General features: G+C 41.3%; 1 protein-coding gene across 13 annotated transcripts in view; it reads left to right on the top strand.

Moving 5' to 3' along the window:
• The first annotated feature begins 811 nt into the window (after nt 1-811).
• Nucleotides 812-15101, top strand: part of Kcnc2 (potassium voltage-gated channel subfamily C member 2) — a 184882-nt gene continuing 170592 nt past the window's right edge. For 4 of the 13 annotated variants that reach the window (XM_021174532.2, XM_029482367.1, XM_029482371.1 and 1 more), the window contains exons 1-2: nt 814-1364; nt 2505-3213. In XM_021174532.2, the coding sequence (XP_021030191.1) occupies nt 2524-3213 (690 nt within the window). In that variant the 5' untranslated portion in view covers nt 814-1364; nt 2505-2523. Of the gene's footprint in view, nt 1365-1924; nt 2058-2241; nt 2336-2504; nt 3214-15101 lie in introns of those variants that run through there. The other 9 variants (XM_029482370.1, XM_021174530.2, XM_021174531.2 and 6 more) reach the window with 5 other exon arrangements.

A 15101-nucleotide genomic window follows, 5' to 3' on the forward strand; every position in this document is an offset into this window, starting at 1 on the left:
CACTTTGTAGACCAGGCTGGCCTCGAACTCAGAAATCCGCCTGCCTCTGCCTCCCAAGTGCTGGGATTAAAGGCGTGCGCCACCACACCCGGCTGGTGATCAGGTTAAAATGAGGCCGTTATCATGGGTTGTTGGATCATGTGGGTGATGTCACGGAGAATGGAGAATCTGAAGACACACATAACATGTACACAGGAATAGAGTGGTGTGAGGAGATGCCGGGAGAAACTAGCTACATTCAAGCTCATGTAGCTGACTGGATCACACTCTATCCTCACGGCCTACAGAAGGACCAACCCTGAGCCCTGAAATTGTAAGATACTCTATTTCTTCTGGGGGAAAGCCCTGCGGTTGTAAATACTTAGTTGTATCAGCGCTAGCAGCACAAACAAGGCCCAGAGAGAGACAGTAGAGTTAACTGGGACTTGGCTGATGAGAGCGTTGCCTTGTCGCTTGGTTATTTCAGACAAAGGGAGCTGAAGTTTTACTTTTTGGAGCATTATGTTCCTGGGATAAACTTTTAAAAACTTGTTTTGTTTTACGTAACCGTGAGGTGGTGGCTGGAGACCTACATTTGAGTGAAGAGAGAAAGTAGAGCCCTGTAGAAGACACAAGAAACAAGATCCCTGTCACCTGTAAGCAGACTTCTCCTGTCAGCTGTCATTAAGGAAAAGATGCAATTGGCTTTAGATATTCTCTCTCTCTTGTTGGGAGGGGTGGGGCAGTGAGGAGACAGGGTCTGGAGATCTGTGCTTAAAGAGTGCAGGTAGGGCTCCAGAGAGGGCGGAGGACGGAGCTGCTTATCCTAGATTCCCCAGACCCACCCACCCACTGTAGCTGTGTGCTCAGGCAAGCGGTGGTGAAGGAACAGCTCTAGCAGAGGATGCTTTCGGGCGGGGGTGGGGGGGAGAACCAAATCTGTGGATCCAAATCTAAGCTGAGAGCCTTCACTTTCCACTGGGTGAGCCCCTCTGTCCTTCGGTCAGCCTCCGCTCCAGACACAGCCAGCCGGGCCGAAGGTCTGCAGCTGGGTCGGGCTGTGCCAGCTGGACCCGCCCCGAGCTCCATGGTTCGCCCAGCCCCGCGCGATGGTGACTCTGGGTGCGGAGGGTGGCTATGGGAGAGCCCGCAGATCGCAGCAGCGTGAAGGAGGGGAGCGCGGCGGGCGGCGGGCGGGGACTGTCTCCCCGACCTCAGTACCCAGAGAAGCGGCTCAACCACCTGAACCCCGAAAAAACGCCAACAAGTAGTTTCTCCTTTGAGGAGGGCGGCTCAGCTGGTCTCAGAGACTCCGTCCGACTGCAGGAAGAATCTCGTCCACAGGGAGACCCAAGCAGATCCACTTTACTCCCGGTCTCCTTAAGGTATCCGGGGACTAGGAGGGGAGACAGGGAAGGGCAGCGCAGGCGGGCATCCCCCTGCCTAGCTTTAAGAGCTTGGCTGTGCAGCCCCTGGGGAGACGCTGGAAACAGTCGGTCTAGCTCAGCGACCCAGGGGGTGTGCCTCCCGCAGCTTCTCCTGGGCCTCGCCCCTCCTCGAAAGCAACCCCCCACTCTCCACCCCAAGATGTTTGTTTTTCTTGGGAAGGGGGAGGGGTGGCAGAGACTGCTCACTTTTGTCCTCAAAGATGGATCCTAGTTAGCCGTTTCCTTTCCCAAGTAATAATAACATTTAGCAACAAACAGCAACAGTAATGTGAAAAGGAAATTGGATGAGGAAATTAGTCAGAGGTCTCCTTGGTGAAAGGCGGTAGCGGGGACGTTTGTTGTTGTTATTGTTGTTCTGACTTCTGGGTTCAGTCTTCTGCCTGGTAGGTGAGGGAGAGAAGTGAACCGAGAACAGAGCGGGCAAAGGGCACTCCCCTAGTGCTGGGGGTGGTGGTGGCAGTGGGGAGAGCTTGTCTTAAGGTTCGACCAGGGTTTCCAGGCAGCTGGGTTACTCCTGGCCCCCTCCTACTCAACACTGCTAAGTTGCCTCAGCAAACGTAACTCCCTCATGGGGGGAATTGCATTAAGAACAGGGGAGGGGCTGAGCGAGAGAGAAGGATGGGATAGTGGGTAAGGGGTCCATCTAAGGAGGAGAGCTTGGAGCAAAGGCGGGTAGAAAAAAAAGGCTGGGGAGTGAACAGTGGGGATTGGGGGGAAGGAAAGAGGGGCTTGGGGACTTAAAGCAGGTTGGATGTGACAGGGATAGAGGGGAGGCATGGTGGAGGGCTAGAAGGAAGGAGAGGTCAGAGCCAAGGGTGGACTGTATGCCGCAAAAGAAAAAGGTTTCCTGGAAGGTCAAGGAAGACTCAACTGTTCTTCGTTCTCTGGGAACCTGGGCCAGGCGTGATGTGAGAGGCGGGGACAGGACTTGGGCACCAAGCTCCTCCTGGGAGGGTCCTTTCCACTTGCCAGCTCTGCAGCTTGGCACTCTTGGGTTGAGGTAGGGGGTGGGGTGGGGTCCTGATGAGTCTCTGACCCACGAGAGCTTTAACTTGGTGCTGTGTTCGCCTCCCCTAGTCATGTCTGAGCCACAGAGATGGGCAAGATCGAGAGCAACGAGAGGGTGATCCTCAATGTCGGGGGTACCAGGCACGAAACCTACCGCAGCACCCTCAAGACTCTGCCTGGAACTCGCCTGGCCCTTCTTGCCTCCTCTGAACCTCAGGGCGACTGCCTGACTGCAGCTGGTGACAAGCTGCAGCCGCTGCCCCCTCCGCTGTCTCCGCCGCCGCGACCGCCTCCCTTGTCCCCTGTCCCCAGCGGCTGCTTCGAGGGCGGCGCAGGCAACTGCAGTTCGCACGGTGGCAACGGCAGCAGCGACCACCCTGGGGGAGGCCGCGAATTCTTCTTCGATCGCCACCCAGGAGTATTCGCCTATGTGCTCAACTACTACCGCACGGGCAAGCTGCACTGCCCCGCCGACGTGTGCGGGCCGCTCTTCGAGGAAGAGCTGGCCTTCTGGGGCATCGATGAGACCGACGTGGAGCCCTGCTGCTGGATGACCTACAGGCAGCACAGGGACGCGGAGGAGGCCCTGGACATCTTCGAGACACCCGACCTCATCGGGGGCGACCCTGGTGATGATGAGGACCTAGCGGCCAAGAGATTGGGCATTGAGGATGCTGCGGGGCTGGGAGGACCCGATGGCAAGTCTGGCCGCTGGAGGAAGCTGCAGCCTCGCATGTGGGCTCTCTTTGAGGACCCCTACTCATCCAGAGCCGCTAGGGTAAGACCTGAATCTAGCTTTCCCTGTTGTTGCAACTCTCACAACTTTTCTTCAAACTTTGATCCTTTCCTCCAACAGCCTCTGAAATGAAGAGGAAGAAAGGAACACGGTTTTCGAGATGTTTCATATGGGGTAGGGCAAGCCCAGAAACTTTTTCTTTCACCCCATCTCTTCTACCCTCCCTGTTAGTATTTGGCTCCCTCCAATTCACACAGATTTACTTTAGCAGACGGGACCCGTCCTTGTAAAAGTCCTGGGATGTGTCCTAATGTCATTTTTACATTCACCTTAGTTTCTGCCTTAACTTTTTTTTTTTGTTGTTGTTGTTCCAGCCTTTTCCTTTAGCTAGGATGTGCTTTGGAGCCTGTTGCCCATCCTGATGTGACAGTTTCAATGACCTCTAACTCTCAGATCTGATTTCCCAGGGCAGTAGCTACGTTAGGGATATAATCTGAGGACACAGGGAGAGGGGAAATGGCATCATCTCTCTGTGTGAGTCTGGGTGGGGGTAGGGTGTGAGGAGAATGTGTCTAGCCTTGTCTCTTCCCAGAGGGGAAGAGGATTTTGTTGCAACTGTTCCCAGTGATCTTGCCTGCATCCTGGATCCTCAAGTTGGGTGCTTTAAGTGTGCCTGTGTTCCTCACAGGTTGATTGTGAATTAATCACCCAATTGACCTGTCTTCTGTTGAGTAACTCAGATTGCTGAAAACTTTACCAGACTTTTTATCTTATAATCTTAGCCTTGATGCTTCTTTTTTGTTTCTAACTTAAGGGAATGATTATATTTACCCATTTATCTTTCTAAAATCCCATGAAGGGACTAGAGAAATTACCAACGACAGTGTCTTCAGCTTAAAGGAAGTAGGAGAAATAGAAATAATCAAAAATAATACAGAATAGGAATTGGCTTTAGTTGTATATGAGAGGGGAACACTGAGTTTAGTAAACTGTTACCACTGTATATATCTTGGTTTTGCTGCCCAGAGAAGACCCTCATCTCCACAAGATGGTATTTCTCCTCCACGAACTTTGACGCTACCCTCTTGAGCAACTTCCTTGGCATGTCAGAAATGCCTGCATCATAGCTTTTATGCCACTCATTGCCCACTGACTTCCAGAGAGATGTGCTTCTGACACTACCTCAGAAATCTGCCCATGTGTTTGGTTTTCAGGCACAAAAAGAGCACAGACAATGTACAATCGTGTTGCTCTCTTGGGCCTGACCTTTGAACCCATGCATAAATTTTTGAATAGCCCCACACTCCTATACTCAAACATGGAAATACTAAGGCTAACACTAAGATACAGCTCTTTAAAAAGTATTCCATATGGCAAAACAGTTTATGGTTAAAATGTGATTCTTGACAGCCAGGCCATGGTAGTGCATACCTTCAATGCCAGTACTTGGGAGGCAGAGGCAGGTGGATCCCTGAGTTCAAAGCCAGCCTGGTCTACAGAAGCTAGTTTTGAGACATCCAGGACTATACAGAGAAATCCAGTCTCGAAAAACAAACAAACAAACAACAGAAAAGCATTTATTGGTATAAATAAAATCACAGGCTCATGCCCTTGCCCTTGTGCTTTTTGGTTCTCAGCTGAGTGCCACTGTGTACTTCCCACTTGGTGGTTAAAGAGATAATTTGATTCTGTTCTCAGGCTCATCACACGACCGTCTTCTTCAGTCTGTGTTCAGTGAAACTCCTGCCTTATTATCTTTCCTCCTGATGACATAGCAAGATATCCTTAGTTTGGTTTGTATTTTATCATAAACAGGGTTCTGTACCTAAGTGTTTATCGAGGCGCACAACTGTTATTCTTACTATGAAATTTGATTCTGTTGATAATAGTGAGAAGGGTAGTCCATTGACTTGACAGCCACTGGGTATTAGAAACAGTTTCCATACTTAGATTTCCTTGTAAATACGTGGAGGATTTGCCTCATAATCTGTGTTAGATAGAGAAAGAAATCAAATTAGCACAAGGTCAAGAGCAGGTGAGAGCAAAATCAGGTGACAGTCACCAGCCTGAAGTCTGTTTTAGAAGTCACTTAGCAAAGACCTTCTCCTTCTAATCAAGATGAGGAAAATGAAGACTCAGAGGTCCAGAAATGGTTAAGGTCATACATCAAGTAATTAGCCAAACCAAGATTATTCTAGTGGTGTCATGACATCTTCCTGGCCCCTTTCCACAAAAAACTCTGATTGTAACTGATTAGACTGTGAAGACTGCACAGCTACCTAAGACATTAATTAGGGTTCCCACTTGGAAAGGACATTTACAGCATTTTAAAATACATGCAGTGTAGGGCATTGTCTGGGATAAATTTCCCATGGCACCAGTCAACAAAGGAAGAAAAATGTGTGACCTTTGCTTTTTAGGTGAACCCTGTTGGAATTATTATTTTTTTTTTGTTATTGGCCAGTCCGTGTCCAGGATGTCACTTTCCTTTGCAGACTTCGAGTTCAGCAAAGTAACTTTCCAGATCACCAAGGAGTCTCCGAATCAGAACACACAGCATTAATTCATTACTTCATATAGGCGAAGTAATATTTTACCTCCAATTCTGACCTGACCTAACGACACCAGACTGGTTCTTCACACAGAACACCAGTGAAGAGACAGCAGGAGGAAGCTGTGTTTAAGTGATGTGATTCTGATTGGAGGAACGGTAAACCAGTGTCAAGTGATTTGCTTCATGAACCTCATTCTTAATACAGTTAAGCGTTTTATAGAAGTTGTTATCTTTACGTTAGTTAGCTCATCTATTTCCTGAAGTATGTAGATGAAGAATTTTAGCTGAAGTCCCTTTCCAGGTCTTACACCTATTTGTTTACTTTATGATTCTTCCAAAATCAAGGAGATTGCTTCAGTCTTAATTTAGACGTGTTTTATTTTCCCTTTCATGAGGTCACACTAAAGCACTTGTGACAGGAAATGGTAATTGACTTTTATGACCCTGTAATTGTTTGCCTTTTGCTGGCATGTCTTCTTTATCTAGGAGTTTAAATTATGACATAAATATATATTTGAGAGGTTTTTAATATTCTAGTGATTTGGAAAGTAAGTTAATATACCATACTTATATGTTATTTTTCTTAATTTTTAAAAAAATTCCCATATAAGTTGTCATGGAAATCTGTCGTGGAAAACTAAAAGATCATGAAAGAGAGGAGATATGGCTCTATTAATGCTATTGCCAATATTCACAGATAGTGAGGAGCAGGGATGCCTTTGGGGAAGTGCTGTCTTCTCTGCTTCTAACTCAACATTTGCAGTTTAGAGTATGAGTGTCCATTCAAGATCCAGTGCCTTAGGAGAACATGATGGGCAGATTTCTTTGTCAAGCTTCTAGATTCTTTTCATAGTTACTAGTACTCTATAAATTTCCAGGCTTAGAAAACATTTGAAAGAATCTGTTCCTAGCTCTAAAGGGATGGTGTGTGTGTGTGTGTGTATTGAGTGTGTATGTGTGTGTGTGTGTGTGTGTGTAGTGTATTCTGCTCCATTCCTCTCCTTTTGCTTTGTAGATGAAGCAAGGTGACCAACCTCTCTCCTGTTTAAAAGTGTGACCCTTTTGTGGCACCTTATGCGTGCTTTTCATGACCAGCTTGATTTTAACTTTCATTGCTAGGTTGAAAGAGCATTTTTTACATATTCTATTTCCCTTACAAATGATGGTTACCAAATGCAATTTTCTTGTAGAAACCTTGCTTCTTTGGTTTGTATTTCTTTTTTAAACGCTCTACATCAAAGTCTACACAAAGGGAAGGCATACAGAAGATACATTTCTTTGCTCTCATTAAGTTAATTATTTAATTTATAATAAAAATATTTTCTAAAGACATGGTTTGAGTTAGGAAAACCAACAAGGCAGGAAAAATGTCCCAAGACAAAGTGTTTTTCTTAAAAAACAAAATAACAACAACAACAAAAACACCCCAAAACCTAAAACCAAGACACCTTCCTCCAATTGTTCAGTTGTAAAACCCATTTTCTAGCTGTTGTTCTCATACCAATAATGCTGCATATTCTTCACCCCAGAGAACCTGCTTGCGTGTAGACTCTCTTCTATCCATCATTCAGGTTTCCATGGCAGCTCATGTCTCTGGGGCTTTAGTCTGTGCCACTCACTCCCTTCTTCAGGATCAGCTAATCTTGGGTGAGTTTTTGTCACAAAGATTTGCCTAAATTGAAATCCTTAACTGGTACCACGCATTTCAGAATAAAGTGCCATGCGCCTTACCACGCCAATGAAGACTTTTATCATCTAGCTGCTCCTATCTTATATATATATTTTTAAGCTTCAACATCTTTCTTTTTGCCTTCAAAAATGTTAATTAGCTAATAGTCAATTGACTAAAGATGGCACACTTGGAGAGAGCATTTAGACCTTGACGTTTTAATATGAGGGTCCTTACAGTCTAGTTTGTTTGTTTGTTTTGGTTTCAGAATAATGTATAGTCTTTTTAATGAAGGTTGTACTTGTATAAAACAAGTGAACTGTTAGAATGTGGCTGTCTCTTCATTTTTTTTCTCTATTAGTTTTGAATCATGGCCAACTGTAGGACAAAGGAAATTCAAGTTCATGTCCTTGAAGGAGATTTCGCTGCGACGTCTGGTTGTTTCCCTTCTCAATCTAAGAATCTTTTGACCTTTTCCAGAACATTAACCATATAATTCATTAATAAATTCAATTCTTGTTAAGTTATTGTGGGGAATGAGCAAGACCAGAGAGTACCTCAGTCTAAACACATCAGCAAAGGAACAGAGCTCCTTATTGACTACATTGCATTTTTAGTAGCATGTATGATCACACACTTAAGAAAGTGTTTTATTGCTAGGTACCAGGTGTACCAAAGATAAATGTAGTTGGATGGACAAGTATGATTTTCATGTTTATTTTTAACAGTCCATTTGTAGACTCAAAGTTTTGAATTTTGTTGACAAAATTGAATGAGAGACAAGAAAATGTTCCCTACTTGTCAAGAGGTTATTTGCAAAGCATATAAAAATAAGAAAATGTGCAAGTTTATGTGCAGATCAAACGTTCTCACTTGAGTGTCTAAATCATCACTATTTATGTTTACTGCCACAAGTAAAGTAAATGTATTTTTCAAGTTTTATGTGTTTTGAACTTACGAGTCATAAATCCTTTTTTATTATGGCAATCTTTAAGATATGTCTAAACGAAATGGCAAGGATACTAAAGGTAAACACAGAAGGAAATCTCTAGTGGCAAATGTTCTAAACAATAACCAGGAAGAGATTACAGAAAGGTAATTCAGTTCTGCTTGAAGTTTTGAGGGCTTGCCTTTTAGAACAGCTCAGGCAGACTTTTATGATAAAATAACATGGTTTGATGCTCGTTTAAGAGGTTGAAGGGTGGCACTTTTAACTCTCTGTAGTCAATATTGTCACAGAAAGTGAATAGAATGTGGGTTTGAAAGGAGAAAAGAACTGAGGTAGAGAATATATGGAAACAGAATTGTGAAAAAAATGTATTAGGAGCTATGAGAACTGTGCTCTTCCTCTGTAGTCAACTTGAGTTAAGCTCAGTTCATCTTCCTTTGCTCTGTTCCAAAAAGTAAATAATAATATCAGTGATAAAAACAAGTGATGACACATTGGATTAAGATAGTACCCAAACTTTGTGTCATCTCCAAGGTTTTGATGTTTGTGGGGTAATATTGCTAAAGATGCTGGGTAGGAACAGCATGTCTCTGCCCATTCTGATTGCACTCCGAGAACTGTCACACCAATAAGGTAAACCAGAATTGATTTTTTTCATTTGTAACTTTCTGCCCTCTTTTTCTCTCCCCTTACAGCTGTTGGGTAGCTGCTGCTCTGGTTACCATAGAAACAGGTTAGCTCCTAGCTTCCTGTTTCCATTGAAAACAGCTTTCTCTTAACCACATATTGATCTCAGGAAATCATTTTGCTGTGGCTCTGTCATGAAAGCCATAAAGATGATCTGCTCTGTCATTTCCTAGGTCTGAGATTCAGTGCAGGTGTAGATCATTCCACCCACAAGGGTAACTGATTAGATAATCTCAATTTTGTTTTCATTTGAAAGGTACCTTGTCAAAGACACCATCCTTTTTCCCTTCCCATATTTTATACAGCAGGGAGAGTCTTATTCAGGTGAGGTCTTTGAGATATTTCTAACACATTTAAATGCTTACAAACCAGTGTCAAAAATCCTACAGCTTTCATCTCCTTCATAACCTAGTCTATAACCTAGTCTATTGGTGTGGAGAATTGTTCACTGTCTGGCAAACTTGAAAGATAAGATTTAATATGTCAGTGAAGACTTTCAAAATTAGATGTATGTTTACTATATCGGGCTCTGTATTTCTCTTTTGAGAACATAGTCTATTGTAGGATATACATACTTACATATAGAAAACAATGGTAAACATATGTTAAGGAACAAGTCTGTATAATCTTATATGTAGAGGAGATGGAATAGAACTTGTAGGAATGCGGTTTTAAGTTTCAAGAATACAGTAGGTATATGGGATATATATATATATATATATATATATATATATATAATATATATATACACACACACACACACACACACATATATATATACACATGCATATGTATATATATATACATACACTCAAATACACATACATATATGTAATCTAAATATAAATGATTTCTATAAGATTTGTTACTGAGACATGCAGTAGATGTCTAGTGTTCATGAAGATTAGATTTGGAAGAAGAAAAAGTCACTCCTCTGACCCAACTGCCTCATTTTGAGAAGACAACCGATATGTCCTGGCAGTGATTAGTTAGTGAGAATTGAGGGGCTAGAACTTAGATCTTCCGTCTTCGACTTCTGGGTCATTGCTCTTTCCATTCAAACGTGGTTGCTTAGTCTACTCCACATTCCCCACTGAGTGCACACATTTAGCCACTGAGATGCAGCGAGTAAGTTAGGAATAGATGTCAATCTCTGCCTTTATCTGTGTTTGTTCAGCAAATATCAGGAACTGCTCTTCCATAGGGACCACCAGACTTAGATATATTCTTCCAGCACTGTCATCTCCAGTTTCACATTCTATCTTTGTACTTCCCCCAAAGCCTCAAAATTAACTTGCTGATATGGTTACCTCCTTCCTGTCCTCAGACTCTGAAAGCTGGGCTCTTTGGGTTGGTAGATCTTTCCTCACTCTACTCTTACTAGATTTATTGGTTTTGAGTTTTTTTTTTTCTTTAAATGTGATCCTGCTTCCACCTATGGGTGATGGGTACTGTAATGTGTAGAGTATAGACTTCTCAAATGTAAATAACCAGTATTATGTGTTTCTACTGAGATGGCTAGTGAATCGGTAGACTAAAATGTGCTTAAAGCTAGTGGAAATTCACATGTGAAGTTGGATTTTGATGTGAGATCAGGACATCATATGTAATCTTTCCTGAACCTTTTTATAATGGCCAGTTAGTTGAAGACATGTAGTGTGATTGTTAAGTAATGCTATAATGTTGACAGTGTCTGACAGAATGCATTCTATAAAAATCAAAATGGAAAAGCTCTGGGCAAAATGATACTTATCAAGTTAAAAGTATTTCAGGACTGTTACAGTACTTAGCTGGGCTTCTCTCCTGAAATCTGACAATTATAAAGTGTTATGCCAATATGGTAGTCTTTAGGGTTCCATGTATCTAGAAAGTTCCATGAAGACACCTCAAGGGTATCTAATGTCTTCTTCATGTTCTTTTTTTTTTTTTTTGGTTTTTTCGAGACAGGCTTTCTCTGTGTAGCCCCGGCTGTCCTGGAACTCACTTTGTAGACCAGGTTGGCCTCGAACTCAGAAATCCACCTGCCTCTGCCTCCCGAGTGCTGGGATTAAAGGCGTGCGCCACCACGCCCGGCTTCTTCATGTTTTTATGTGTGAAGATCTATGTTTATGTGCTATAAACAAATACTACCATTCTTCATGCATCTAAATAAATGATTAGATTCTGCTTATACAGACAAGGGTCAGTTAAGGTTATATAGTATGTGCGTTTACCCAGCCCATTGTATTGTTGACATTTTAGAAAATCTCAACCAAAAGCTACAACTGTCTATTAGGGATGGGTCTTTGAAGTACTTTTTTTTTTTTTTTTTTTGAGACAGGGTCTCATGAAGCTCATGAATTCATTCTTTAGTCATGGATAATTTTGAACTTCTGATCATCCTGTTTCCACCTCCCAAGTACTAGGATTTGAGTCATGTGCCACTATGCCTAACTCAAAGTCATGGTTTTCAATAGATACCTTTTTGATTTAGTCTTAGTAGTTGGAAGTGCTTCCCTTTAAGTTGCCTGCCTAGAACCAGACTTTGAGCCAAAAAGCCAAAAACTTTGGTCACACATGTTCTTTTATTTTATACAAATATTTTGTCTAGATTGAAAAGAATACTCCAGGAGTCAAAGGATGGGGGAAATGATGTAGTTATATTTTAATTGAAACATCTTCAAGTACTCAGTAAATATAAAATACATTACACATAAGATAAAATAATTTTAAAGATTATCAACATACTGAAATAATGTTTAAACTTAAGAATACACGATAATAAATTATGTTCAAGCAAAAACCCTTTGATCAAATAATTGAGTATTTGAATGATTTTTAGGAAATATTTAAAATTTTCTTTCTGAGTTTTTCAGTATACAACAGAAATTCCTTATAATAGTAGTTTTGAATTTATGGATTTGTTATAAGATAGCATTTGTTAAAAGAGAATATTGCATAGTAATAATATTTATGCCATAGTAGTAATCAATGGGTGATTAAACTTTGTTTCTTACTGATGTTGTTATGTTAATTTTGGATAAGATCAGTAAGATTAGTGTTTAAGGAAAAGTAACAAGACAGTGACTGGTTTAACTTATGCCTAAGTTTCCCATCATTTAGGCATTTGGCAGTGAGAAATGACAGCACAGTTATGGAAGTGATGAGAATATCTGCAATGTAACCTCTCTTTAAAGTAGATTAAGTAGAAAATGGACAGTATAGACACACAACCTGTCCTTGCCTATACAATCAAGTCTCAAATAACAGTAACCTTTGGTTTGTCTTTGGCTGTTAGAATTGCGTGAGATCAGAGTGGATCTGCCATGGTGCTGTGATATGACCAGCAAATACAGCAACGTTGAATGACTGTGTTTAGAATATGAAAGATAAATAGTGGCGGGCTTATGATTCATTCCTAGTCTCTCAAAATGGTATCCATTGTGTCTTGCTGTGCAGAGGCACAGAATTCAAATAAATGAAATAAAATGTAATTTAATATATTAGACTTTAAACACATTAAAATGAGTAGCCTGTTTTGTAAAAACAGGGTTGGGTTTTACTAGTTTTCTGAATTCTTTATGTACTACTTATATTTTAGTTGCAATGTACACATTAATTTTTATAGTTATTTATTTATTTATTTATTTTTCTGGATATCACTGATTTAGATAACCTGATTAATCAGTCCATCATGGTTTGTCTTTGACATTATTTTTAGAGCTAAGCATAGTTGACAGAGATCTTCATAGACACATTGGTTTTGCTTTCTCTACCTTGGAGTGCATGTATTGGCTGATGAGATAGCATACATGTTGTAAAGCACAGGGCTATTCTCATTTAACTAAAAGACAAGCAAATAGCAAGCATCAAAGGTCTTAGTGCTTTTAATTTTGTGTCTTTTAACTGACAGTCACCGAGCTTCAACAGTTGGACAGGATTATGATGCACAATAAGAATGCAAAACAAATTGGCACTTGGTGTTCGTCTTCAGGATACATATTTGTAGGAAGAAAAAAATCTATAAATTAGTAGACACAGTATCATGCATACATACTACACACTTTATGGGAGGTAGGGGTATAAGGCAGGCATATAGTATGGGAAAGGAGCTATACTGTTGTGTAATGTAGACAGAATCTTAACTCCCAGAGATATGTAGGCATTTTCAAATAGCCAAAGGGAAGGTCAACAGAGCAGTCAAAAGACATGGTAGAGGAAGGTCAGAGGGCAGGAGGTATGGTAAGGCAGAACAGTACAACATCAGAGGACAAGGGATATAGTAAAGGCAGGACACCTTAGCTTTTAAATGGCTATCATCTTTTGGGTCACAAGGATGAAAGTCTGGCTCTCTACTTCCCAGTTAGTTTTGACTTGAAAGAGTTCACAGTTGGACTCAGTCAGCTAACCTTTTTCATTCTGATAACACCTTAGATTCAAGTATAATCTTTCTAAGCTATTTCTCTGAGTTTCCTTTGGCTTACTGGACTAGAGAAAGTAACTATGTCTTATTGAGTAGTTGTTGTAAGGATAAACTAATTATTACTGATTTTTTTTTAAAAAGTCACTTTGGGAGGTAATGTGGTCATAGCCAGTCTTATGGAAAATTTCTGGCATTTGGAACGTTCTTGAAAGAATGAATTATCTCTCCTTGAGAATTTTCATCTGGATAATGAATGAGTGTTGGTCTGGAAAATGCTATCAGTCATTCATGATTAAATAGCAAGCAGTTAGACAATATCCAATACATTTTTATTATGGATCAGACATTTTTCAAGTGGCAGAGTGAAGACATATTCCCTACCCTTAACAAGATTGTAATAATGCACTGAAAGAGGGCAGAGGGATGGTGGTCCTGTCACATCATGATGTCTGCAGGAGATGGAATCTGGAATGCTTTGGAGACCAGCCACGGACATGTTGGTAATGTAATGTCTTCCTGAAGAAACAGACAGAAGATAAAAGAGGATATGCCCCGATTTTTCTGTTTGTTTTTTAGATACTGGGAAGAGCCCAAACAAAGTTTCAAAAGGAGAGGAGGGAGGCCTGTTCAGAATTCCCTGGGTAAATGAATACAACCAGCTTACTAACCGAGAGAAGACTCAGTCAGAGGTAGAGCTGAGATTGGCTTAAAAGCCTGAAAAATTCTGTTGCAGAAGTCTAGTCTTTGTTGGTCATGGGGCTTCCCCCTACCCAATTGCTCTGGTCTCTTTGTAGAGACTTCATCTGGCCTGACCTTGAGCTGGGGGAGGGCTTCAATTTTTTATTTTTCAATTCTGGATTGAATGGTTATGGTTTGGATATAAGCACACAGTTAATGATTCTTTCATTGGGCTTTAGTGCTATAATATTTAGAATTATTTCTTGTGATACTTTTTACATTTCTGTATGAACAACTTAAATTCAAACAGCATTTTTAAAGATTATGGGTCTATGTTAAGTATGCCCCTTAAAATTCTTGATAACTATAATTCACACTAAAGAAAGATAGGGAGGGATGAACACTCTTTTCTTCAGGAAATACAGAATTTCTGTTGTTACCATTTTGAATTAAAGTCCATGACTAGAATATTAATGTTTGCATTTCCATGACATAGAACCAGCTATCCAATGTAGTCAGTCATTTATGTGGTTTCCAAAGTTAAAAACGTGAACTAGGAACCACCCATAGTGTATGACTCAATTAAAATGGAAATTTTCTTTAGAAAGGTTCAGAAAGGAGAGAAAGAGTGAAGAAGAAAATCAAAACAAAGACAAGGACCATAGGTTAAAGCTGAAAGAAGTTGGAGATGTCCGATTCAAGGCCAAGGAATTCCCAATGCATGTACATACTTCCTTGTTTAGGAAATCTTTATTCCTTTTCTTTGGTTCCAAACTGAGGTGGTCCCCTTCAGATCCTGCCACTTCTCAAACTCTCAAATATTCTGTTTCCAGCTTTACTATGAAAATACAGCTTGATTCAAGTGACAGGCTCCTCTTCTCTTTCTCTTCCCTTCCCCCTTCCCCCTTCCCCCTTCCTTCCCCCTTCCCTTCTCCTTTTCCTGGAATGAACTAGCTCTCCCTTGGTTTCAAAGAGCAATGCAATTATCTTT

This window comes from Mus caroli, chromosome 10 (genome assembly GCF_900094665.2).
Source record: "Mus caroli chromosome 10, CAROLI_EIJ_v1.1, whole genome shotgun sequence".
In the NCBI taxonomy this organism is placed as follows: domain Eukaryota; kingdom Metazoa; phylum Chordata; class Mammalia; order Rodentia; family Muridae; genus Mus; species Mus caroli.